The 25,257-nt window shown below is 38.6% G+C and overlaps 1 protein-coding gene across 1 annotated transcript in view; it reads right to left on the reverse strand.

Annotated features, from left to right (window-relative positions):
• The window catches only part of LOC143862349 (chaperone protein dnaJ 10-like), a 53,535-nt gene extending 48,613 nt beyond the window's left edge, over nt 1-4,922 (reverse strand). Inside the window, exons 1-3 of the mRNA XM_077373379.1 lie at nt 4,814-4,922; nt 4,589-4,732; nt 1,549-1,608 (exon numbers count right to left, since the gene is read on the reverse strand). Of these exons, the coding sequence (XP_077229494.1) occupies nt 1,549-1,608; nt 4,589-4,675 (147 nt within the window). The 5' untranslated portion in view covers nt 4,676-4,732; nt 4,814-4,922. The remainder of the gene's footprint in view (nt 1-1,548; nt 1,609-4,588; nt 4,733-4,813) is intronic.
• Nucleotides 4,923-25,257: the final 20,335 nt, after the last annotated feature.

A 25,257-nucleotide genomic window follows, 5' to 3' on the forward strand; every position in this document is an offset into this window, starting at 1 on the left:
CGTATCACTGTACTGCCTTTAAAAAGCAAACATGAAAACTAATACTATGGAATTGTCCAGTTAGTTCATTCTGATGGAAACGATTTTCATATATATATATATATATATATGAGAAAAGAGTTCCTACACCCTAGTGTAGATAAGTTATCTACACCCTAGGCTTAAAATATAGTGGGGGCCACATTGTTTGGGTGATCCAAAGCATTCATTTGATGGGCCCTCACATGATAGGGTGTGCCCAAAAAAATCAGCTTGATAGGATCATCCCAACCCTATGATTTGTGGAGGTAAAAACGGACTTGTATAAACCTTCACAAATCTGTCCATTTTTTACTCCATAATTCGAAGGGTTAGGGAGATCCTATGGAGCTGATTTTTTGGGCACACCCTATCTATGTGAGGGCCCATCAAATGAATGCTTTGGATTACCCAAACAATGTGCCCCCCACTGTATTTTAAGCTAGGGTGTAGATAATTATATATATATATATATATATATATATATATATATATATATATATATATATGTGTGTGTGTGTGTGTGTGTGTGTGTGCCCCGCAACACACCTACAAATTTTCAGGGAATAGGAGAAAATAAAAATTTTCAAACAAAAGCTGTCATTCCCAGACAAGGTCAACCTTGCTTCCAAAGATTCCAATAGAACACTTTAATCCTATGACACTTTCATGGACGACCCCAAGTTCCTGACAACATTTCTTCAGTTAAAGCATCCCACTTACCACATAAAAACATTTAAAAGAAATACAAATAAAATCAACACATAGAAAGGGAGGATTGGAAAAAATGTCGTCCCATTCAAGTGATTGAATTTCCGAAGGATCTATACTTCAAGTTTTCAGTTTTTATTGAAAACTCAGTGTATAGGACAGCATGATGATACGGCCTTAGAATAGAAGAAAGCCTTAAAGAGCGGGCTTTTTATTATCTGAGTAAGACTCTCCCCTTACCACTTACAACATAGGGGGATATGAGTCTAGAGACTCTTCACTTGAAAATATCGATTTCAGTAAGTAGTGCCACCAACAAAACAGAAAAGCCCCGGCCCAGCTCAATCTAGCCTCTTTCACGATATGTGAAACAAAAACAGGGCCTCCTCCCCTATTAAGTAGTTCTGAGGAGCTGTCTAAATGTGGAAAACATTTGTTCTTTCTCTGGGTATTTCCTGATCCCGAAAAGGAGATTTCTCGAAAGAAACAAGAAAAAAAAGGTTCAGTTTTCTTATCTCAAACAAAGACATGGAATTTATAAATAAAGGAACTTCTCACAAGCTGGACTCAAACCAACACTAGAAGATGTGAAAATCCTGCTAACCTCACCTCTGATCTTGACTTTGGTGACCCGGTTCCCCAAAAGGGTACATCCGGGAAAGTGACCGACAATTCAACGCTCCTTCCTTCCAATTGTCAGGTCTATGTCAAATTTTCAGTTTTTATTAAAAACCCAGCCCCATTATTTTTTCCATTATGTAAATAAAGAGAAAGGCAGAGAATGGATATTTATCATGATATTTGGAACAAAAGACTTGCCTGAAATTTTTCTGCTGCCTGAGGATCATTAGGATTTTTATCTGGGTGGACCTGCTTTGCCTACAAACATCAAGAAAATAAATAAATAAGATGCCTATGAAATTGACAAGCATAACAATCAACCTGCAATATATTAAAAACATTATCAGGAACAGTCAGAAGCCACATATATAGATGAGAAATGCTATACATTTCTATGCAACCATGTTTCTCACAAGTGGTTAGTGATTTTGGATATGCAAAATCTCTCTCTCTCTCTCTCTCTCTCTCTCTCTCTCTCTCTCTCTCTCTCTCTCTCTCTCTCTCTCTCTAGCATAATACAGGAGATAAAGACAAAAATATACCAACTATATACAGTTGTACTAAGGGTAGGAAACAAAAAACAATACAATATAAATAGTATATGAACCAAGATTTCAGTGTACCCTACAAACTTTGTTCACACTCGCCCTCAATTTGATAAGGAGGATCATAGAGCATTAATTTGCAGATAAGAAACTCATGTCGTGTTTGATCATAGCTATGTTAAAGAGATCAGCAAGTTGATGTTTACAAGGGATACAGAGGAAGAGCGATAAGTCCACCAAGAAACATCTCCAAGATATTGTGTTTAGTGCACTCATGGAAGATAGAATTAGAAGCAATTTGGATAGTACTTGTATTATCAACAATGAGAGGTAGTGGGCGAAGTACGAGCAACACCAAAATTAGAGAGAAAACCATGTAGCCATGTTATCTCACTGCACGTAGATGACAAAAGGGTAAGTTGTGGTATAACTTGGTCGAAAAAAATGCAGAAAAAGGGAAGTGGGGGCACTTTTTTGAAGAGGCTTCAGAACCTTCCCAAGAGTAGAGTCAATGTAATGACAGTGTATTGGAATAAGGGTAAGGATGCCTTCAATCTCAAGGAGGATTAAGCATACACAAATCTTACCATTTATAATGTTCACATTTATCCATTTTGTTGAAAAAATAGAGTTTTTATATGGTGTCTGACCGTCAAGTACCGTGTTAGCGGTACCGCCCTTGATATTTGATCCAACAGCAGCCCACTTTTTAAGAGGCTGCTGTTGGATCTGTGGAACTGACAGTTACTCCAAAAGCTTAAGCTGGTGGAGATGGCATTATTTAATCTTTAAAAATTTAACACCCCCCTCACGTGTGGCCCCTCTTTTTGGGGTTGGCTTACACATGGCACATGTGTCCCCCACTTTTGGGTTTGGCCATTGCATGTGGATTTTTGCTATCCGGGAGGTTTGAACTCAAAACCTTTGGCTCTGATACCATGTGAAGCTGCCAATTACTCCAAAAGCTTAAGCTGATTGAGATGGCGTTATTTAATCTTTTATAGTTTACCAGGATCAAATATCAAGGGTGGTACTTCCATCGTACCACCTACAAGGGACTTGACGGTCGGGCACCATATAAATAAAGCTTCACAAGTAAAAAGAACAGGATGGGATTCTATTCTTACACTCAGCTTAAGATGCAGCATCTACCCACTTCTTTTACAGTGAAAGAAACACCCCCCATTTTTTTAAAATGGTAAAGAAAGACCCCTTTTATGCTTCCATGTTGTAGAAAAATATTATTCAATGATTTGCTTCCCTTCCACCAAGACTTCCATGGAAATTGATAAAACATGTCACAGCAGCTAAGCTTCACTATGGAAGGATTTTTTAAATGATTTCATAGATTTTGATAAGAGGAAGCTAAAAAGACCATAGTCCTCACTAATGTGAGAGGGAGAAAAAAACGAGAACTTAATAAGACATCTGACGAAATGATTACTACCAATTCCATAGCTAAATCCCTCTCTCATAAACTAGTCACAAAGTCAAATAATTTGCAGCGCAGAACAGAACCAATCACATGGCCACCACAAAAGCTAATTTGTGCGATCCTAACATTTCTGAATAAAAATATAGCTTTGCTATGACACTTCATAGGCATTATTCTGACACAAATTATCAAGATTTTAAGTTCTAGGCATAAGTCTTCTGCATTTTTTAAGTGAACGGGAAGCAGAACTTTCAAATTATGTTTCAAGGACCTAATTGAGGAGTTTCCCCGTGAAAATTAAAAAGACATGAGAAAAGAAGGATAAAATCGTAAGCAACCAAGAAGCATACCCTAATCAGAACCAAACATCGATATTAATCAGACTTTAAAAATGTGGATGCGGGTCAAAAAGCAGCAAAGAAAAATCTTCATCGGCCAAGAATGTGCTTGACAGGGCTGAGTACTCGATTGAAGTGGTCATAACTCGGGAGAGTCAAAGGAGTTTTTATAGATTTTGTAGGGCAAAACGCAGAACACAACCAAGGGAAAAGGGAGTCAACTCGGGGGAGTCCATGACGCGAGAGAGTTTTAAAACTATGGTACTAATTGAGCATCTTGTCTACAATTTCCAAGGCGAACTATATACGGCCGAATGGTTTACTTGTCCTGAATGAAATAAAACAAGAAGAATGTCTTAATATGCCATTTCACCTGCTTCAAACCATATAAAGAGATCCACTCTCTGTTCTTCCACAACCAACCCTTCCTTTAGGCCCTGTTTGAATTGCAAGATCTGGAGGAATTTTTTTTCTTGGGAAATTTTTTTCTTTCCATGATTCAGAGGGAAATAGCATGTTCATGGTTAAATTAGAGGGAAATTATCAAAATTTGAAGGCCCATCTAAGTAAAAATTAAATAGGATTGGTTTAAGTTTTTTTTTGTGTAAAAAAGTTGAAAATTTTAGAAATAATTTCCCTTTCCAAACTTTTCAGAAAATTCTTGCAATCCAAACAGGCCAACTGAAACCCTAACTAGGCATATGCCTCATAAGTCGAAGAGGTAAAAAAGAATGTTGCAGACAAAGAAAATCAGAACCGAGTTCTAACTAAAGAAGAAGGGGAAAATGGGAGGGAAATATTCCAACAGAGAGAAAAACCGATCTAAAGGCGAAAGTCAAAGTCAACAACAGTTAGTGCGTTCAATTTCAGATTTTCCTAGGAGAGAAGAAAATTCAAATGTATGGAATTTATTTGCTTGCCTTAATGTAATAAGCTTTCTTGATCTCGGCCTCTGTAGCCATGGGGCTGATCCCCAACACATCGTAGTATTCCGTTTCCTTCACCATGGAAATTCCACTTGGGTTTTGAGTTTAGGGATCGGACAGGGAATGGATATTCACGATCTGCCACGGGAGAGAAATATTTTTTCGAAGATTCCGAGAGAGTCAAGTAGTTGAGAGAGAGAGAGAGAGAGTGAGGATTACCTGATACCGCGTTTTAATTTATACGCGCTCAATTCTCTCTCTTCCTACTCGTGCCCTTGGCCTTTGTAACTCAACTTTTATAGAGAGCCATGTGGATCATGGTTTTTTCTCTCAATTATTTTAAAAAACTTTCCTATTTAATTTCTTTAAGTTATTGAAACTACCAAATAGGTTTTCTTTTGGGAAAGAGGTATTCTATAGGCCGTGTTTGGATTCCGGGGATTTTCGGTAGGGGTGCAACTTGGGCGGGTTCAACCCGAACCCAACGGGTTCAACCCGGAAAAAAGTCGGGTTGGGTTGAGTTCGGGTTGGGTTCAAGTTGAGGGCTTGGGCAACCCGACCCGAGTGAACCCGACATTTTTAATAATTTGTTTAATTATTTAAGCTTAAAATCTCGGGTTGGACCGTGTTGAACTCGGGTCGGGTTGGGGTTCGGGTTGGTAAAAAGGGTTCCTCGGGTCGGGTCAGGTTCGGTTTGGTCTCAACCCGATCCGAGTTGCACGCCTAATTTTCGAGAGAAGTATAGAAAAGAAAAACTTTTCCTAAACTTCATACTTTTTCATTGTATGATTGCATATGAAGAAAGTGATTTGAACCCCATAGTTTGAGTTATATTAAAGGGACCTGAAATTTGTAATGATAAACCAAAGGGTGGGTTTGGATTGCTAGAATCGAGAATCAAAATCGATGTTTGATTCAGTTTGTGTCGATTCTGGCGTTTGGATCAATTTTTTTGGCGCAAACAGAAATCTAGGAAGGAAAACACTGAACTTTTGCGCAGGTTTTGTTACCGCCCGAAGAGGTGGTATTCTTCATTCCAGGCGCATCTCTCTCTCTCTCTCTCTCTCTCTCTCTCTCTCTCTCTCTCTCTCCCTCCCTCTCCCTCTCCCTCTCTCTCTCTCTTTCTCCAATTGAAAATCCCACTCCAAATGATTCCCTTCGGAACAAGAACATGTATCACATCGACTGTGTTTTGCTGTTTTTTGAAATCCCTTTCCAAGGTTCTTGTATTTCGGGTGATGACAATTGTTTCAGTGAAAGGTCCCCTTTATTTCTCTTATAGAAAGTGTGATTTTTAGGGTTTTTGCGGTTTTGTATTTCAAAAAAAGTTCTTATATTTCTAGGAATTTTGTATTTCGTGAGACCCATCAAGAAGAGGGACTATCTTGTTTGGAGGATTCGAGTGTAGAGGAAAAGAAGCCAATTCTAAAGAGAGAGAACCATGGGTTAAAACACTTAGTTCAGGATTTTTTCCTTGTCATATCTTCTTGAAATCCAATAATGGTTAAAATAATTGGTGCCAAGACAAATAGAAAGTGCCAGAAAAAATGGAGAATGAGAGGAAGAGGAAGGAAAAGAAGAAGAAGAGGCCAAATGGGGTCAAATCCAACAAAAAAAAGGTTGAATTGGCAAAAATTTAGTCGAATTGGTTAAAAATTAGTTTGAATCCTCAGAGATCAGGTCGACAAGGAAAAATACCAGGTCGACTTGCAAAAATGTCAACCTGCTAATTTGCCTAGTCATCCCAATGTTTTCTTGAGTCGACCCTGTCTTTGCCGAGTCATCCCGATCTTGTGGTGTCGACATGGTCTCTGATAATTCGACCCGATCGTTACCGATTTGGCTCAATTTATGCTAATATTTGTCGTTTGAGCTGTTTTTTAACAACTTCTTTTTTCCTTCTACTCCTTTTTCTTTTCTATTTTTTCAGCGCCTTCCATTTTTTCGACATAGATTCTTCATACTCTTGTTCTTCCTCTTCCTCTTCCTCTTGTTCTTTTTCTTCATCTTCCTTTTCTTCCGCTTATTTTTTTTCGTTTTCTTCTTCCTCTTCTTTACCCTCTTCCACTTCCTTTTTCTTCTGAGAAGGAAAAAATAGAGCAAAAAAGTATTTTAGACTGTACTACGCCATTCTAGAGACAATAGAATTTAAAGGACCATTACTACGTAAATTCATACTCAAAAGATAATTAATCCCTCTTTTTCCCAAAAGAAAATGAAAAGGAATTTCTAACCAAAAAAATAAAGGTTCCAAGTATGATGCACGTGAGTGAAAAGATTGAAAGCTACCAGGAAGACGCGAGCATGTCCCCGACGACCACTATTTCGCCAACTTTTTAGTGCCATATTCTTTATAACAGATATATACCCATCATCTAATAGAATGACAAATATATCCCAATTTTAGTACACTTGGCGATATTGCGAGGGCTGTTTTGGACAATCTCAACACAAGCATGTTTTCTTATCGTTTTCAAAAATGATTTGTATGAACCTCACGGGTAGAGTTGCACATATGTGACTGTCAATGGTATAAAAATCACACCAATTATATAAACCAACCCATTTAAATAATAGAAGTCTGAACACTAGATGTCTGCCCATTGAATATGAACCATTGACCATCTAAAACCTAAACTATACAAAGGTTTACCTATGATTAGGAGAGAATAGACTACTTTCTTCACCAATCTAGAAGTCCAGTTAGACTCTCTCTCTCTCTCTCTCTCTCTCTCTCTCTCTCTCATGCTTTTGGAGATTAAGTTCTGCTCTGCCTCCTATAGAAATTGGAGTTTGGTGAGGATAAATGTATAAGGTTACATTATGGATCCTTTAGTTGAGTGGTAGTAGGAGAGGGAGAGGGAGAGATGCTAGACTGATAGGCACCCTTGCAAAAACACAAGGAAAGGGTGCCCCCATTGGTCAAAACCCATTTATGGCAGTTATGATCAGGATTTTCTGTGCCATCCTAAATAGGTTTTGACCAATGGGGGTGCCCTTTCCTTGTCTTTTTGCAAGGGCACATGTCTGTCTAGCATTCATATAAATAAATAAATATATATAGGGCTGTATTTATCTGGTCGATCAACCAGAAATATAGTGGGGGCCCACATTCTGTGTGTGATCCAAACCATTCGTTTGATGGGCCAAGACATAGATATGTTGTGTGCAAGAAATCATCTCCAGAGGATCATCCTAACCCACCTCGATTTGTGGAGGTGCGTAATGGACATATTTCATAGCTGTTCATTTTGCAACTCCACAAATCAAGGGTTAAGATGATCCTATGGAGACAATTTTTTGGGCACACCCTATCTATGTCAGAGGCCATCAAATGAATGGTTTGCATCAACCAAATAATGTGGGCCTCACTGTATTTTGGTCTGTCGACCAGAAACACTTTTTCTGATGATCCCTAGCAAATCCCAATATAATATCGACAACATAGGAAAGGAAAACAAAAAAGATAAACTAACAAGCTAACATAAGAGAGAGGTAGAAGAGGAAGATTAACTAAACAATTAACCTAAAGAGTGAGAGGCGGAAGCAATTATAACATTAATTATGAGAGAGAGAGAGGCATAAACATATACAAATTAAAAACTCACAGAGAGTATGCCAATAGTAAAGCTTGGTAAGAAAACTTGAAGAAGAAAATTACATAAAATAAAAGAGAGGGGAGTTACACTAACATGGAAGGGTTAAGGCTTGCGGGTTAAGGCTATGGGAACGCTTAACAGTGAAGGTTTATGGGTTACATAACATGGAAGGCTTGAAGGTGAAGGCTTGCTTGAGGGTGAAGGATTAAGGCTAAGATTAAGAGTGAAGGCTTAAGGCTAAAGGCTAAGGGCTCGGAGAAGATGGGGAGGAACTCTTAAGGGTGTAGTTTTCACTTTTTGGTTTTTCTCCTTCTTTGATGTATGGGGTGCTTCTTATTTATAAAGTTTTTGAGGTCATGATGTGTGGTTGGTATGAAAAGCTACTTTGGATACCATTTGTATGGTTGGGATGGTTTGATGGAAGGTGGCATTTGTATGGTTGGTATGAAAAGCTACTTTGGATACCATTTGTATGGTTGGGATGGTTTGATAGAAATGCCATGCTCAAAGGATTCACAGATCCAAGGGAGCAAGGAGATATGGCATCTCAGTTCTATGCAAGCCTTAATAGTTCCTAGTTGAGAAAGTGACTGGACATCTCTTTCTGTATATAACTAGCACCAGTTTTGCCTACATGCGTCTGGCGTGAGGTGACTTATCTTGGTCATCTAGGCAGTGAACCCTAAGCAAGAAGAGTGGGTACGACGATGGGATCCCGCAACCAAACTGGATCAAATAAAAGTACAACTTGTGGACAAGAGATTTGTTCTTCTAGACAGGACCCTTCACATGTCCTTAGACTTGAGAGATCTTATTGGTCTGTCGGCCCGTTCTAGGGTCTTAGTATATCCTATAGTGATTCTAGTATAGAGTCGCATTCAGATAGTGCTATATCCTAGAGAAAACCCTCGAGATACTCAGTATGGGATTCTTCGCCCTAAAATTTAAGGAATGAGATCTACAATTTGGTCAGAGCAGTAGGCCTATTAAATAGCCTGGCCATGCAGATTTGATAAAAGGTTAATCAGAATATTTTCTGAAACATTGAAAAGTTTTTCAAAGGATTTTACAAATGCAGGCCGAACACCGCTTGACTAAAATGGTATACCTAGAGTGGGCCAAGGGGGTAAGAGGTGTCTAACCCCTGTATGACTCAACTCAGTAGATGTAGTCAAGAAGAAAGGACTTGCACATACATAATGTGATTAGGGGTAAGATGATCTGACGGTCATCTTTAGGGTTACGTCTCGATGGAGGCCACTGACCTAATGCGAGTGTAGTTTAACTACAAAATGAATCTACCGTCGGATCACTGCGAATCTACCGTCAGATCACCGTGGATTAACTACAAAATGAATCTACCGTCGGATCACTGCGAATCTACCGTCAGATCACCGTGGATCTACCGTCGGATCACTGGGACCCACCATAGGGTTCCTCCGGATCTACCATAGGATCACTGGGACGATCCCACTCATAACTCGAATGACCCGATAACATCCAAATGGATTAGGGTTCCACATTTTATATAATTGCACGGAAGGATATGATCTGTTAGATCAATGTGGATATATATATATATATATATATATATATATATATATATAGGATCACTGGGACGATCCCACTCATAACTCGAATGACCCGATAACATCCAAATGGATTAAGGTTCCGCATTTTATATAATTGCACGGAAGGATATGATCCGTTAGATCAATGTGGATATATATATATATATATATATATATATATATATATATATACATATATATATACATGTCTTTGTTAGTTAACTAGCAAGAGACTACGAGAGAATTTTTTGAGAACAAAATTGGAGCTAAATAACTCCCATTGGATGCGAGTTATTAATTAATTAAATGGATAATTAATTATTCATTTATTATACATTATTAAATATTATTAATATGATTAATAATAAGAATAATAATGTGATATCCAAATGAGGATAGGTATTCCCAAACTGGTTTAGCAAAGAGAGCGAAATTGGAACGGAATTGGGGATTAGAATTGTCCTACAGATTGGAAACGTGTGTTGGGGTCCACACACGCCCAAATCAGTTGGAAGACAGGGGAAAACGTTTCCCAATGGATCATGAACTTTGAGTTGTATTAGAACTACTCTTGGAGATAGAATTGTTCAAATATAGCTTCTAAAATCCAAACAATTCGATTCCAACGCGAACTCTAATTGGAATCGAATTAGAAAAATTACATGGTTTATCTTGTGATATTCTAGGGGTTTAGATCAGCAGATTGCATCTTTTGGATATCTTGGTTGTTAACAGATATCATAAATCCTGTAATAGTTTTCTATATAAATGAAAACCTCCACCACAATCGGTACTGGAGGAAATCTTCATATGAAATCTTAACATGGTATCAGACGTCTAGGTATTTACCTTCATTCATTTTTTTTCGAACAGTTGTTCTACTGTCAATATTCTCTTTCTCCATTTTCTTAGAGGCGGCATCATTCTGTTGCTATGGCATCATCTACTTCGACCACTACATCCTCAATTGATGTTGTTAGCTCATCGAAGTCCTCAGATTTGACAGTTCTCCCAAATCTTGCGCATGTCCACCATGCACTTTCAATGAAACTGGACGGTACCAGCTATCCCCTTTGGCGGCCTCAGTTCATTCCCGCTTCGGGCACATGGCCTTTTTGGCTATGTCATAGGCTATACACCCTGTCCAGCACCCTTCTATTCGTGTGACAAGCCTGATGAGCCTCTCCGACCCAATCCAAATTTTGAAATCTGGCATTGTCATGACCAACTTACCCTTAGTTGAATCATCTCTTCACTTACTGAAGGACCCCTCACTCAAGTAGTCTGTTTATCCACCTCTGGGATGTTTGCGTCATCTTCACGTCTACACATCATGCAACTCCGTCTGCAATTGTAGACATTGAAAAAGGATTCTCACTCAATCTCGGAATATCTTCAGAAAGCGAAGTCCATAGCAGATGCTCTTGCCTCTGTCGGTCAGCCTATCTTGGATTCTAACCTTATTCTTTATATTCTTTTTGCCTTGGACCTACTTACGATAACTTTGTCACTACCATCACTAATCGCTCCGAAGACTTGTCTTTGGAAGACCCCCACGGTTTACTTTACAACCATGAGGTTCGTTTAGAACTTCAAGCACTTTCTCTTCATAAACCAGCTGTATCTCCCGAGTCAAATGCTGCATCCAAAGTTCCATCATCTTCTTTTGGCCATCGTCAAAGTTGTCAGCGAAATTTTCGTAATGGTCGTGGCCGTGGATGCCCCCCATAAACAAACTCCTCTCCACGATCAAACTCACCACCATCTTATGGACCGGGCAACACCGCTGGACGAGTCGTTTTTCAACTTTGTGGGCGTATTGGCCACTCCGCCCTTACTTGCTACAAATATAATCCGCCTGCACCTATCGATGCTCCTCAGCACCACTTCGCTCTCTATGCTGGATCTCCTTCCTCAATTGATCAAGGGTGGTTTTTTTATTCTGTTTCAGAATAGCATTATTTTCGAATAAACCTCAAAATTCCGAATAATATTTCTCCCAGTTAAATATTCAGAAATTATGTTATTCTGAAAGTATTTCCGAAAACCACTATTTTGAGCTTTTCTCACTAAAACGATTTTGTTTTTGTGCGAATTTTTTTGTGGTGACTTATGACATCATAAGAATTGTTTTTATAATATTTCTTTAGATTTCAATAGTTTTAATGGCTGAATTAAAAATTAATTAATTTAATTTTGTAGACACCCCATTTTGACCGAACTTTAAATCATCATGTTTGAATAAAGTCTAACAAATAAGTGAATTAGAGTCTCAAAATCAACCCTAGGGTATTTTAGGATCCCAATAAGGTCCCTGTAAAATTTTAAAAAAATCGGACAAAAATTACATAATAAGACAAGCCAACTTCGAATTGTTGAGCAAAAGGGGAGTAAATTATCCAGCCAAGCAACTAACCTATACATTTGAGCCAAAAGGGGGGTGCATTATTTGAACAAGAAGAGAAACTTACCTTAAGATCTAAGCTACCCAGTAAAGGGGGTGAATTAGCTTGAGTAATCTTTCATTAAACTTTCTTCCTTTGGACCCCCTCAACAACAAAGCAAAAGGAAAATGCCTTAACAAGGGGCTGTCTTGAGTCAACTAAAGGGGGTGAAATTTATCCATTCTCTATAAATAGAGGATCAAGGGTCCTCATTTGGGAATATCTCTCCTAGATCTAGGGTTTCTCATTTCTTTTGAAGAGAGAGATAGAGAGCGGAGGGATTTAGGGTTTGGGATCATCTTCTCTAGCGAGATCCTGCTATCATCACCTCTATTACCTTTGTCAATTTCCCCTTCCTTTGATCCTTATTTGATGGACTTGTTTTGAAAACCCATTTTCCTTGAAATTTAAACCCTAACTCCGGCAAACCCCATGGCTTCTGGCCAACCTTCACTCAAATATGATTATCCCTAACCTAATTCCAGTCATCTCCAAACTTCACCATCATAGCCATCATCTATTTGATCTCACCTCATCATTTGCAGAACAATCACCCTCTCCATTACCAAACCCTCCTCCATTAAATCTGAGCTCTGACCACTGTCCACTACCTCTATCACCACTACTGTCATATTTTCATTCTTTTTATCCCCAAAAACATAGATTTAGCTCTCTTTTTCATAGATCCAACCCATTTCCTAAGATCTGACCTTAATCTCTATTGATTTTTGTAAGTCTAGTCATTTCCACTGCAATCTCTACCATCAAATCCACTGATATCTTCTTCACTGGCGAGATTCCGTCTAAATCGGGCAAAACCATCGGAATCTTGCAATTCCGCTCAACTCAGGAGATCATCTTCAAGATCCGACCGGCTAGCTCCATAACTTGTCCATTACCTTGACTACCTTCTCCGGTCCTGATCTTGCAAACTCTCCATCAAATTCAGCAAGGATTCATTCTTTTCAGGAACTCTCTGGTCACATATTCATGTTTCTGACAAGAAATCTCATCAATTTCCGGCAATCCCGTAGAATCCGGTGAGCAATCCGATCAGATAACTCTCCATCATCTCAGGACATTCCAATTGTCTTCATCCAAACAAAGGTAATGCTCAATCTTTCTTCTTCAGTGTATTTGATTCCCCATTGTTATTTCTCGTTAGATTTTTCTGTTAATAATTTCTGTTTTAGGGTCGAATTCATCCCTGCTTTGATTTAAGAGTTTGATTACTAAGAAAATGAATTAAACAATAGGGGGTAAATGCTTGTTCTTTTTCTAGAATTTGTTTTGGAATTTTGTCTTTAAATCCAAAAAAAGAAAATAGCTAGATGTTATTTTACAAGCTGAATTTTAATCTGCTTTTTATTGGATGCTTAATGTTAGTATGATACTCGATCCCTAAACTCACTTTTTAGTCTTATGTTTTAGAGGAGGAATTTGGTGTTGAATTTGATCTGTGTTTTTTATCTCCCTAAATGTGATTGATCCCAATTAATTTGCTTCCCAAAGAGTGGTTGATATGGTTTGTCCCACGATCTCGTTTCTTATTTGAGCTCAGATTCTTGATGTGTCTATTTGAAAAAGTAAATACGATATTTGATTAAATCAGTTTTGATCCAAGCTCATTCCCATGTCTGGTTCGACGTATGGGGTATACCTTTTCATTGTAGTTTGACTTGAATACCTGACTTTGGACGTGTGAGTATAGTAGTATAAGAACACGAGATCTCGATTTAGAACCTGACCTTTTTGTCTAAGGATTTTGTTTTCTGTGTTCGAGTGTTCGAGGTTTTAAGTCTTTATCTCTGAAGAAGAATTTGATCTTAAACTTTGTATAGACCTTGATCTCTTGGTTCAGTGTTTATAAGGGTCATGGGATCAGAAGTAATCTTTGGTTTTAATGCCTTCTTGACCTCACAATCATCCATTTTGTTTGTATTGAATAAAGAGCAGAAGTGGGGTTTTATCTTTTGATTCTAGCTCTCATTGGAATTCTCTCTTTGTCTTGGTATTTACAGAGATCCACGAACTTGCCCAAATTAGTTTTATTTGGTATTTATAGAGATCTATGGACTTTCCCAAATTAGTTTTATTTGATCCATGGTGTGTTGAGGTGTAGTTGAAAAGAAAATGGATGTGGGGTCATCAGGTAACCACATTATCCTTTCGGGTCAAGATTCTTGTTGTCTAGAAGAAAATGGACCTAAGCTTTAATTCTTCTTTTCCTCATTGCAAGATGATTTTCTTTGGGGATCAGATTCAATTAGGAGCTTGGGGTCTGACTCCATGTATATTGAGTGATCCTGGCTTCTCCCAAAATCTTGATACGTTTACTCTCTTTTATTTCGTGGCTATGATGGGGATACCTGGAGCCCACCCCTAGGAGACTTACATAGTCTCACCAGAATACCCTTTCTACTCTTTGCCTTTCCTTTGAGACTTGCTTAGTCTCATGAATAAATCACCTCTCATGGATTATTCCTCGCCCTTTATAGAGACTAACTTAGTCTTTTAGCTTTCCTATTTATCATTGCAGGGGCAATGATAAGGTCACTCGGAGCCCTTCCCTAGGAAACTTGCTTAGTCTCATTAGCACTCCATTCCCCTTTTTAGGGTCATTAGTTAGGAGTCAGTCCTATAGCCTAGGAGTCAGTCCTATAGTCTAGGATTTTGTCCTATAGTTTAGGAGTTTGTCCCTTAGTTTAGAAATATATCCCCTTAGATTAGGCCGATGATGAGGATACTCGGAGCCTTCCATTGTCTCCCTTCTCTTTTAGCGACCAGTTTAGTCTTATTAGATTATGTCTTCTTCTTGGGATCTTAACATCGTATAGGGACTCTTATTCACTTGTTTTGGGATTCCATTTAGCTTTAGGGATTATATCCTTCCTTGTCGACATTCCGCCAAGCAGTGGATCACGGGTGTCAGTCTTATAGGTTCCTGTGGACCCCGATCCGAGGACGGTGAGGGAACGGGTCCCTAACACCCTCAGGATCTCCACAACGTGAAGGAGAGCTCTACCAAAGAACTCTCGAAACTGGTGCCACCCTCACAGCATATCATGAGTGGCGATATAAAAAGAAAGAGATACATCCTGATCCGGAGCCAGGGCTCGAAACCAAGATATATCTGAAAATAACTCAGAGTCGCCATCCATGGATGCGCCATGGAACCAAAACAAATGCTCTGTTTGCAATGGATAACCAGAGATACAAAAGGTCCGTGCCTGATGACGAATGGAGAAGGTCCGAAGAGCGCCCCCAATTCGCCCGAGTGCGAACACTTGGTCTCTTATGCCATTTATTATTAACCTTGAAGAGTTTCAAGCGAAAATCATATGAAATGGGAACACGCATCTCCCAGAAAACGTCTATCTAATCATGCATCTCTCGGAGATGAAAATAAGCACACACAAAAGAACCGAAATAAATGTCACCTAATGATAACTAGGTTATGAGTGACATGCTAATAGGTGTCTAAGTTCTTGTGGGCAAACACATGCATGCTACAGCTAAAGGTATAAAGTCTGCACAAGATAAAAAATCTAGAACTAGCAGTTAATCATGAAATGAATTAAGATACAATAAACGAAGTAAAGAATAAGCAGCAATGCAGGCAGATAAAAGAATAAGCATGTAAGAAAGCCAAGAAATGAACACACACTATCTATGATCCTATGTAAAAATCGATATACAAACATAAATCTCAAGCGCTAACAACAGACCCTAAGACTCTAATGCTTAAGCCCGAGTCCTCGGATGGTCTGATATTCATCCAAAGAAGCCTATGTATCCCCGCCTCCACGAGAATCAAGGCAACATAGTTCTTTGCGCCTATTCTAAGCTATGATGCCTAAGACACTTAGACTTCTATCTTAGACTCGATCTAAAAGACCGGACTAGTTATTAAAGCTTCTTGAACGATTATTTAAATTCCAGTGAATTGTAGATTTTAGGACACCCTATATGCCCTAACTAAATGCAGGTTTAGCCCTAAGCTAATGCAGGTGGTTCCTACAACCTATGTGTAACTAGGCTGTATTTCCTAAGGAAAACAAAGGGTTGACTAACGCATCATATTCTAGTCATCAGTCGGCAATGTGAATCGCCCACTGACCGGACGGAGGCGTAACAGACTCCTAACTCTAACACAAACACAAACACAAACAAAACACACAACAATCAAACAACACACCAAGGATGAAACTCTTAACCCTAAAACAAACGTAAACAAGCACATAACAAATCAAAGATTAAAACCAAACACAAACCCGTAACTCTAAAACTCTCCTTCTAGGACAAAGTCCTAACTCTAGAGGAAGATTTTTCGAAAACAGGTTTATGAAATATTTTTGTACTTTTTTAAAGAGTTTGAATGATTTATTTACAAAGGTTTGACTAAAACCTAACACTCCAAATGATTTAAGGGTTTTAATGTTTTTCAAATGTTTTTGATATTTTTAAAGTTTTTCAAATGTTTTTGAGTTTCAAATTTCTAATTTTTTTGAATTTTAAAGCTTTTCCAATGCTCTGAACCTTTAAATGTTTTCAATCTTAAAGGGAACACGCAAGTAACACCACAAACTAGGGCAAAGCCCTAAATCTAAAGGAAAAACCCCAAATAAGCAACTAGCGTCTCAAAGAGACAAACCGCAACAAGAAAGATAGTGTCCCAAGAATAGAGAAAACAATCTAAGATCCCAAGCAGGGAAGGCTCTAATAAGACTGAGTTAGTCTCGAATCAAGAAGAATGACAATTCTAAAGGAGAAACTCCTAACTAAAAAAACACCAAAGAGGGGAGGGGATGAGTCAACTACTCTCTAATAACGCTACCAAGAAAAAGACTCCCTCTAAAAGAGGAGGCCACTCTAACATGAGGCTAGGTAAGCCTCCTAAATAGGAAACTCTATACGCGAGACAAGGCATGTCTCCAAATAGGGGTTCTATAAATGAGACTAGGCATGCCTCCTATGGGTAAACTCTCTATCAGACTAATTCAGACTCTCAAGGGGGAGGCTCTAAACAATAAGGCTTGCCCCCGAGGGAGAAACACCTTAATGAGACAAAGCATGTCTCCTAGTGGGGGCTCCAGATATCTCTTTCATTGCCCTTGTAATGAGGGAAAGACTACCGTCATTAAGTCTTTAAAAACAAGCTTTAACACCCGCACCATTTCATTTTTTGCAATTCCAACTTCAACTCCAATCACAAATTCACGATTCCAATTTGCAACATGCTTCAAGACAAAGTGATGCAGGACCAATGAAAAATAGAGGTCATTCTCCTATGATCAGCAAGACACAACAAATTACAAAAGATCTACCAATGATTCTAAACAGGGCATATCCACTTATTCTCAAACAAACACAGAAAAAGAAATAACAACAGATCATGAGAGATTACCAAAAGCCTCCAATGAGAGTTATATCACAACATATCTAAATTTAGAATCCCCCCAAAAAAAATGGACTTTACAAAACTTGTTTGAAAAGCATAGTAAGACTGCGATAAACATAATGATGGCAAGCATGAATGAATATAAACATTGGAGTTTTCCAAAGTAATTATTAATTAAATATGATATTCAAGAAAACCAGACCTTAAAGTCTACTTATGAGCCATATTATGACCTTTACTGAGACCTTTGAGAAAATATTTAAGAAACAAAAATAATTTTGGATGATAAAATCAATTTATGTCCACAAAGGTAAAATATGCGTAAGTTAATAAGCTGTTGTCATTCATCTATGTGGTCATAATAATTTCTCCAAACATCCAAACTTCTTCTATACAAAGAAAAGATTTCTCCGAATTAAATCAACTAAAATGCTCTTAAACATTTTCTTGCATAGAACATTCAGCCACGCATAAGAAGCAAATAATTAAAGCTCGAAGATATCACAGCAACACCCTTGATTTTATACACAATACTGGGGTCAACACAGGAAAGTTATTAATGAAATCCAGTGAATTTCGAATGTGAATAATTTGACCCAACTATAAAAATATAATACAGGCAGGGGGAGATAAAGCTTATCATGAAGGTTCATATGCAAGGTATATATTCGGAACCCAACAAATATTTATCAAAGAATGTATATCAATTACAAACAACACTCTTATTTGCAATAAATGAAAATGCGATGTATTTAACTAACTCTCTCCCAAAAATAAAACCAACAATAATCTTATCCAGACCACATCCAAATAGCTATATTATATAGTCATGAAGATTAAATTCAACTTAAGCATTCGAGCCTCACTCAACACTCAGGAAAGCTGTAATTTCAGGGAAAAATTATCACACATCATTGAGAAATTAACTCTCTTCCAAATGACACACACCCCTACATGACCAATTGATACTCAAGTGAATATGTTTACACACACAAGCACCGGAATATGCGGAATTTGAGACATGGCAAATTCATCACGAATCATGGCAGGTTTACAGCAACAAATTCCAACTGAAACCACAATTGCCCATAAATCTGGAGAAAATAAGATGAATTCCAAGGGAAAAATTTCTACAGATCTTGAGACTAAGCTATAAGCTTCACACAAACAACACAGGCATAAACGATTGGATAAATCTTCAGAATTTCCATAGATTTCAGACGAATATACAAATACATGTAATCCCCTATACATCGAAGGAAAAATTGCTGCAGATCTTAGAGGAACTATCATAAATCCAAGCAAAACCATCGCCACACAACAGTAGTTGAATCATCAAAAATGGTAGCCACATATAGACCATGATTTAGCTCAAACAGATGATCAAAAGGAAGCAAATACATAATGAAAAGTAGGAATCAATAGTTAGGAGAGAGATTACGTGCAAAAACAGTAAATAATAAAATGAAATTCCGAGTGATTACCAAATAAGGGTATTCAAGCTTGAATTGAGATGATGAGATCTTGATCTTTCCTTCCTTCTGCTTCTTTAATAGCTCTTCGCAAATCCTCTGCTCGAAGATGGGGAAATGCTTCCAAAATTCAAACACTATCTCCGATCTATAAGATTGGGTGGGGAATTGATGGAACTGGGTTTGGTTGCAGACAAATAAATGGCGGCGGCGGACTCAGATTTAGTGGTCGAAATAGGTGAAGAAGACAATGAAAAAGGGTGGAGGAAAAGATGGCTGAAATGGAGCTTGGGATGGGTTTAAATGGAAAAAAAGGATTTGTAAAAATGATGACGGTAGAAGCAGGAGAAAATGGCGAGGATGGGGTGGCTGTGAGGTACCTTAGCCGGATTCTGGCAATCCGGCCTGAGAAGATGGTGGTGCTGGTGAAGGAGGTGGCTCGGCCGTTGTAGATGGAAGAAGAAGAAGAAGAAGAAGAAAAAGATAGTGGCGGTGGCTCCTCTCCTCTCCCTCCCTCTCTGCTTTTTTTTTTTTTTTTTTTTTTCAGAAAATGGGTTTCAAGGTAGAGGTAGGTTGCAGATGGTTTAGGGAAGAAAAATGGATTAATGGTGGAGGTGGCGGAAGTGGGTTTCAAGGTTTTTGGGTAGATGAAGTGGTGGAGAAGAATGAAATGGGTTGTGAGAGTGGTTTAATGGAGGTGGGGTGGTTTTACTGGGGAAATGGGAATGAGAAGCGGCTGAGAATGGAGGTGGCCGGCTGGAGTTGCAGAGATGGGTTTGATGGAATGGGCTTAAATCTGGGTGGAGTTGAAGATGGTAGATCCGGTCGGATTTGGGGATTTTTCACCGGAGAAGATGGTGGTGGATGTGGGTTTGGTTGGTTGATGGTGGCTGTGATGAAGAAGAAGGTGGAAGAAGAAGATGGTGGTGTCGGATTTAATGGAGGTTGGCCGGCTGGAGTAGATGGGTTTGGAATGGGTTTTGGGTTTTAGAAAAAAAGGTGAAAGAAAGAAGAAGAAGAAGATGGTTGTGGTTTGGATTGTAGAGGAGGAGGAAGATGGTGATGCCGGATTTAATGGAGGTTGGCAGGCCGGAGTAGACGTGTTTGGAGTGGGTTTTGGGTTTTAGAAAAAAAAAAGTGAAAGAAAGAAGAACAAGAAGATGGTTGTGGGGAGTTGGTCGGAATCGATGGGTTGACCGGAGTTGCAGAGGAGATGGAGGTGGTAATGGCAATCGGACCGGAGATTTCTCAGATAAATGGCGGTGGCAAAGAGGGTTTAGAATGATGGCTAGGGAGAAGACGATGGCATTTGGGTTAGATGCGGGTAGGGTTAGAGGATGAAATGGTGGCGGCCGGAGATGGTGGTGGTGGTTGAGAGGCTTTGGTGGTCGGAGGATGAAGAGGGTTTGGGTTTAATGGAGATGGTGGTGTAGACGGAGGTGATGGTGTGGTGGCGGAGGTGGGTGGCTGAAGTGGTGGAGGTGCGTTTGGATATTAGGGGAAATGGGTGTGGAGGTGGTTGAGGTGGTGGGATAGAGGTGGTGGTGGCAGGCCGGTGGGTGAGGGAAACGAAGAAGAAGAAGAAGAAAAGAGTGGTGGTGGCTCCCTTTCTCTGGTTTTCCTCTCCACGAAAATGAGGCTCTGTCCTTCAAACCCTATTTCGTTCGGGGTTTTATGAGACGAAAATACCAAAAATCCGACCCCCTTTTTTCTCTGAGACAACCACCTTCAGCGCATTTTTAATACCCTTTGACACACGGAGGGGTGCCCAAGAAGAAAACGAGAAATGATATATTTGATACCCCCAAACCCTCCAGGACAACCCCCTTGGCAAATCAGGTCAACTATTATTCTATAAGAGGCGGCCCAAGTAGAAAACAGGGGGAAAAAATTTGCAAAAATATCTTCTCTCTTTTTTATCTCAACCCTCCAAATTACCTTTTTCGTTCAAGGGCTGAGATCAAAAGAAACATAACCAACTAAGATTCCCTCTAACTAATCCTAGTCCTAACCATCTCACTAACCTAGCTTAGGGCTTAATGGTGACTTGGAGGGGAAGAAAAGCATCTTCGCAAATTACGAAATTGCCCTGGTTCAGGATAATACACCCCCTAATTACGTTACACATTAATCCGTATACCCCTATATCCTCCTGGACACCCCACCACAGCAAATTTGAACTGGCTTTTCAGGCTCCAACGCACCCCTATTTCTGACTAAATCGCCACCCTTATTCCTACACTACACTACTCTACAAACGTCGCTCGTTTGCTAGGCAAACCGTGACGGATTCCGATGAAATTTTATGAGGACCTAAATAAGACCCTAAACTATTCTAGAAACAAATTTGGGACATTAAAGCACTAGTTTGATAGGGTTTCTATCTTAACGACTCTATTAGGGTCCAGTCAAAATGGGGTGTCTACAGTTCCCTTAAGCCAAAAGGGTGAAAAGACACATAAAAACTACAAAAAATTAAAAAATGATAAAAGACAAAACAACTTAAAAAACAATCAGAACATATTTAGAAAAAGCTGTTTCCGAACTACATTGGTTTGATCCCTTTCCACAGGGTACGTAGGCAGCTTGGGTCCTCCAAAGTTCAGTCAAACTTTTCAGAACCTTTCAAAACAAAGCCTTTTCAAAACCTTGTTTTCAAAATTAATAAAGCAGTTTTAAAAAATCTAAGAAAAAAAATATTTTCAACCAATAACAAGGAAGAAAAGGTTGTCGACGACACTATGTGATTAACACTCTCACGAGAGATGATTTCATTGGACACAGGCGATAGGCAGGGATGATTGCCCTCTCTAGCCTATCGTGCCCCTTTTCTTCTGCTAATCCTTTTATTGATTCTTTGATTTGTTGATTGATCTATTTTCATAGCTATATTTAGATCACATACTTATTTGCTTAGCTGTAGCATGTGACTAGTCTCTTACATAGCTATAGTCAGATCACATGTTTATACTTGCTTATTTGCATGCATGCTGCTGGTTATTGCTTTATTGCTTTGATCACATGCTTATTCACATGCTTAGCTATTAGCATTATTTGATTATTGCTTCTTTATTACTATTTCATGATAGATGTTCATATATTTGCTTAGGTAAAGTTCTTTATCATTATCTGTTAATTATCTGCTTATCTGATTAGCTGTGGCATGTGGATGTTTATTGCTTTCTTAGATGATATTTGCTAGGCTATAGTGGAGACAGGTAACAGTGTCACACCATATTGGAGTTTCACTAGTCTTTCCCGCCTCCCCATGAGTGGTGTGAGGTTTATTGATGTATTATGTATATCAGGCTTGTATATTTGAGAGGGGGAGACGTCGGACTATAGTGTTTCTTCCAATGTTGGGTGATACTGATATCAACCCTCCTTAGGCTGTGGATGATTTTTCCTTTTTTTTGTGGATGTGATTGCTCATCCCCGAGCTATGTATACTGTAGATAGGTCATCTTCTCGGGGATGCAGGTTCCCATTACATGATTTTCACCCAAAATTCTTTAAAATTAACAAAAATGGCATTAGAGACTGAGTTTTTTCGGGCGAGTGAGGTGCCTAACACCTTCTCCACTCATAACCAGGCACAGACTCTTCCTTCTAGAACTTGCTTTATCATGCACATAGATCATTTATGGGTTGCAGGCTTTCATCCTGGATGGCGACTCTAGTCATTAGTTCCCCATCAGATCCTTGGATATGTGTGGGGATATTTATTAAGGTACGACTTGGTTTCGGGTCTTCTGTATCCCAAATCAAGTGGTATGGCACACCATTGCTCATACTGTGAAGGCACTATACGAGAGCCACAGGGAGCTCTCCATCTCAGAGATAGAGGCCATGGGGTCTTATCCCGTCGTCGCCTCGAGGGTCCCACAAATTTCAGCATTATTTTATCAGTGTTGGTAAAAATTGGAAAAAAGGTTACTCAACCTTTATCCATGCATGAGATGCATATGGATAATTTTTGTGCATGTTTATTATTTCTTTTTCACGGTTTGATATTGCTGGAATGTAGGGATTAAAAATCTGCAATGTAATAATTAATGGTTTTATTGTTTAATGCACTCCCTCTGGGCAGTTGTGAGGACAACTGGTTTCCCATTGAGAATTTCTTTTGATGTATATATTGTTTAGACTAGTGTAGGACACTAGGATAGTTTATTTTTATTTTACATCAGAAGTATTGAAGAAATAATATCACTCTTGATGAGGTCATTCGAAGAATCAAAGAGAACCTTGACATGGTGATACTTCAAGAAGGCTATAGATGATGATTGACTTCAATTCCATCGATTCATTAGAGGGTGGACGCTTTCTTCATGATTATTCCAGATCTTTGATACTTTATATGATAAAGTATATCAGTACAAAACCTTTGAAAAATCGCCTTGAGGTAGGCTGATTTTTCCTATTGCGAATAACGAATAGTTACCCAAATTTCACTATTAATTTTGGTAATAGGGAATTATGGGGATTAACTAACTCTAAAATTATTAGATAATTCTAAAATAGTTAGTGGGAGAATCCCTATAAATCCATGATGCCGAAATTAAGCTTATGGATGTGGTTGTTTTACTTTTCATTGTTTGGATGTGTGATGGTTGATTGCATTTTCCTTTCCTTATGTATGTATTTTCACTTGATGGTTTGGTTTATATGCATGCATAGAAATCTAATACTTCTACTTAAAATGATACCCTCTTTATAAAATATTAAGTTGGAAATGGGGATTTAAATCGAAAGGATTAATCCCCATGGCCCTCTGTATCCATCTATTGGTTGGCTAGTTTAGAGAATAAGACGGTCATATGCCAAAGCAGAAGCCGGTCTTAATTTTCAACTAGAGTAACTAATAGATTCCTATCCACGAATGCTTGCTGGTCAAACTTTAGCAGCTAATGGGCAACATATTCGCTATGACATATTAGCTCACCTAAAAAAGATTCCTGCACTCCTTAGCGTATACGATACATTGAAGATGTCTGTAGAGCTAAGGATGCTAAATTTGTTGCCAGATGGTTCAGATTTTTGGAAAAATAGCAAAAGTAGATGGATGCAAATCCATGTTCACTATATGAGTGCCTTCATAAACTAGATGGTTGCAAATCCATTACACATGCCTTTTCTCACAGTTTTCATATGGAGCGCATAGAAAATCAAAGGCACAGTATAAACTAGTCACTCATATACCTAATCAATCATCAAGATTCAAAAGTATTATCATACATAAAACCACATCCTGATGGGTCCAAAGGAAAATATAGAGGACTTGCATAAGCCATGTCTCCAATTACTTTTATGGAGGGGATAACATAGGCCTCATTGTTCAATTACAGAGCAGGCACTCATAGGCCTCTTTATCTTCAAGGGACTCACAAACATAGGCCCCACTGCTAATATCACAGTGTAGGCACTCTACTGGTTGTCAAATAGAGGAGACTACCTATCATACCCATATACATCTTTTGGTCCACTGACTTGCCAAATTCATCTTTTGGTCCACTGACTTGCCAAATTCATCTTTTTCTAACTTCGCAGCTGTACTCATTGGAATTCTTACTGTCTTGCTGCTATCCATCCCATACTTCTTTATTAACTCCTTTGTATACTTTTCTTGATTTATAAATATCCTATTTTGATACTGTTTGATTTGGAGTCCTAAGAAGTAGGTTAACTCACCCATCATGCTCATTTCAAATTCATTTTTCATTAGGTTTGCAAATTCATCACACATCCTTTGATTAGTTGAGCCACAAATGGTGTCATCTACATAAATCTGGACAAGAAGAATATCTTAATTTTTCCTTTTGATAAATAATGTCTTATCCACTTTGCCCATCTCAAAATCCTTGTCTACAAAGAACGTACAAAGCCTCTCATACCAAGCTCTAGGAGCTTGCTTCAATCCATATAAAGCTTTATCAAGCTTGAAGACATGATTTGGATGCTTGTAGTCTTCAAAACCTGGGGGTTGCTCAACATACACTTCCTCTTGAATATAGCCATTTAGGAAGGCACTTTTGACATCCATTTGATATAGTTTAAATCCTTTATGACAATCATATGTCAAAAGTATCATAATAGCTTCCATATGGGCAACAGGAGCAAATGTCTGATCATAATCTATTCCTTCCTCCTAATTGTACCCTTGGGCTACTAATCTT

The sequence above is a fragment of the Tasmannia lanceolata genome, unplaced genomic scaffold (genome assembly GCF_043159265.1).
Source record: "Tasmannia lanceolata isolate RefF3 unplaced genomic scaffold, GAP_Taslan_0.1 ptg000003l, whole genome shotgun sequence".
Classification (NCBI taxonomy): Eukaryota; Viridiplantae; Streptophyta; class Magnoliopsida; order Canellales; family Winteraceae; genus Tasmannia; species Tasmannia lanceolata.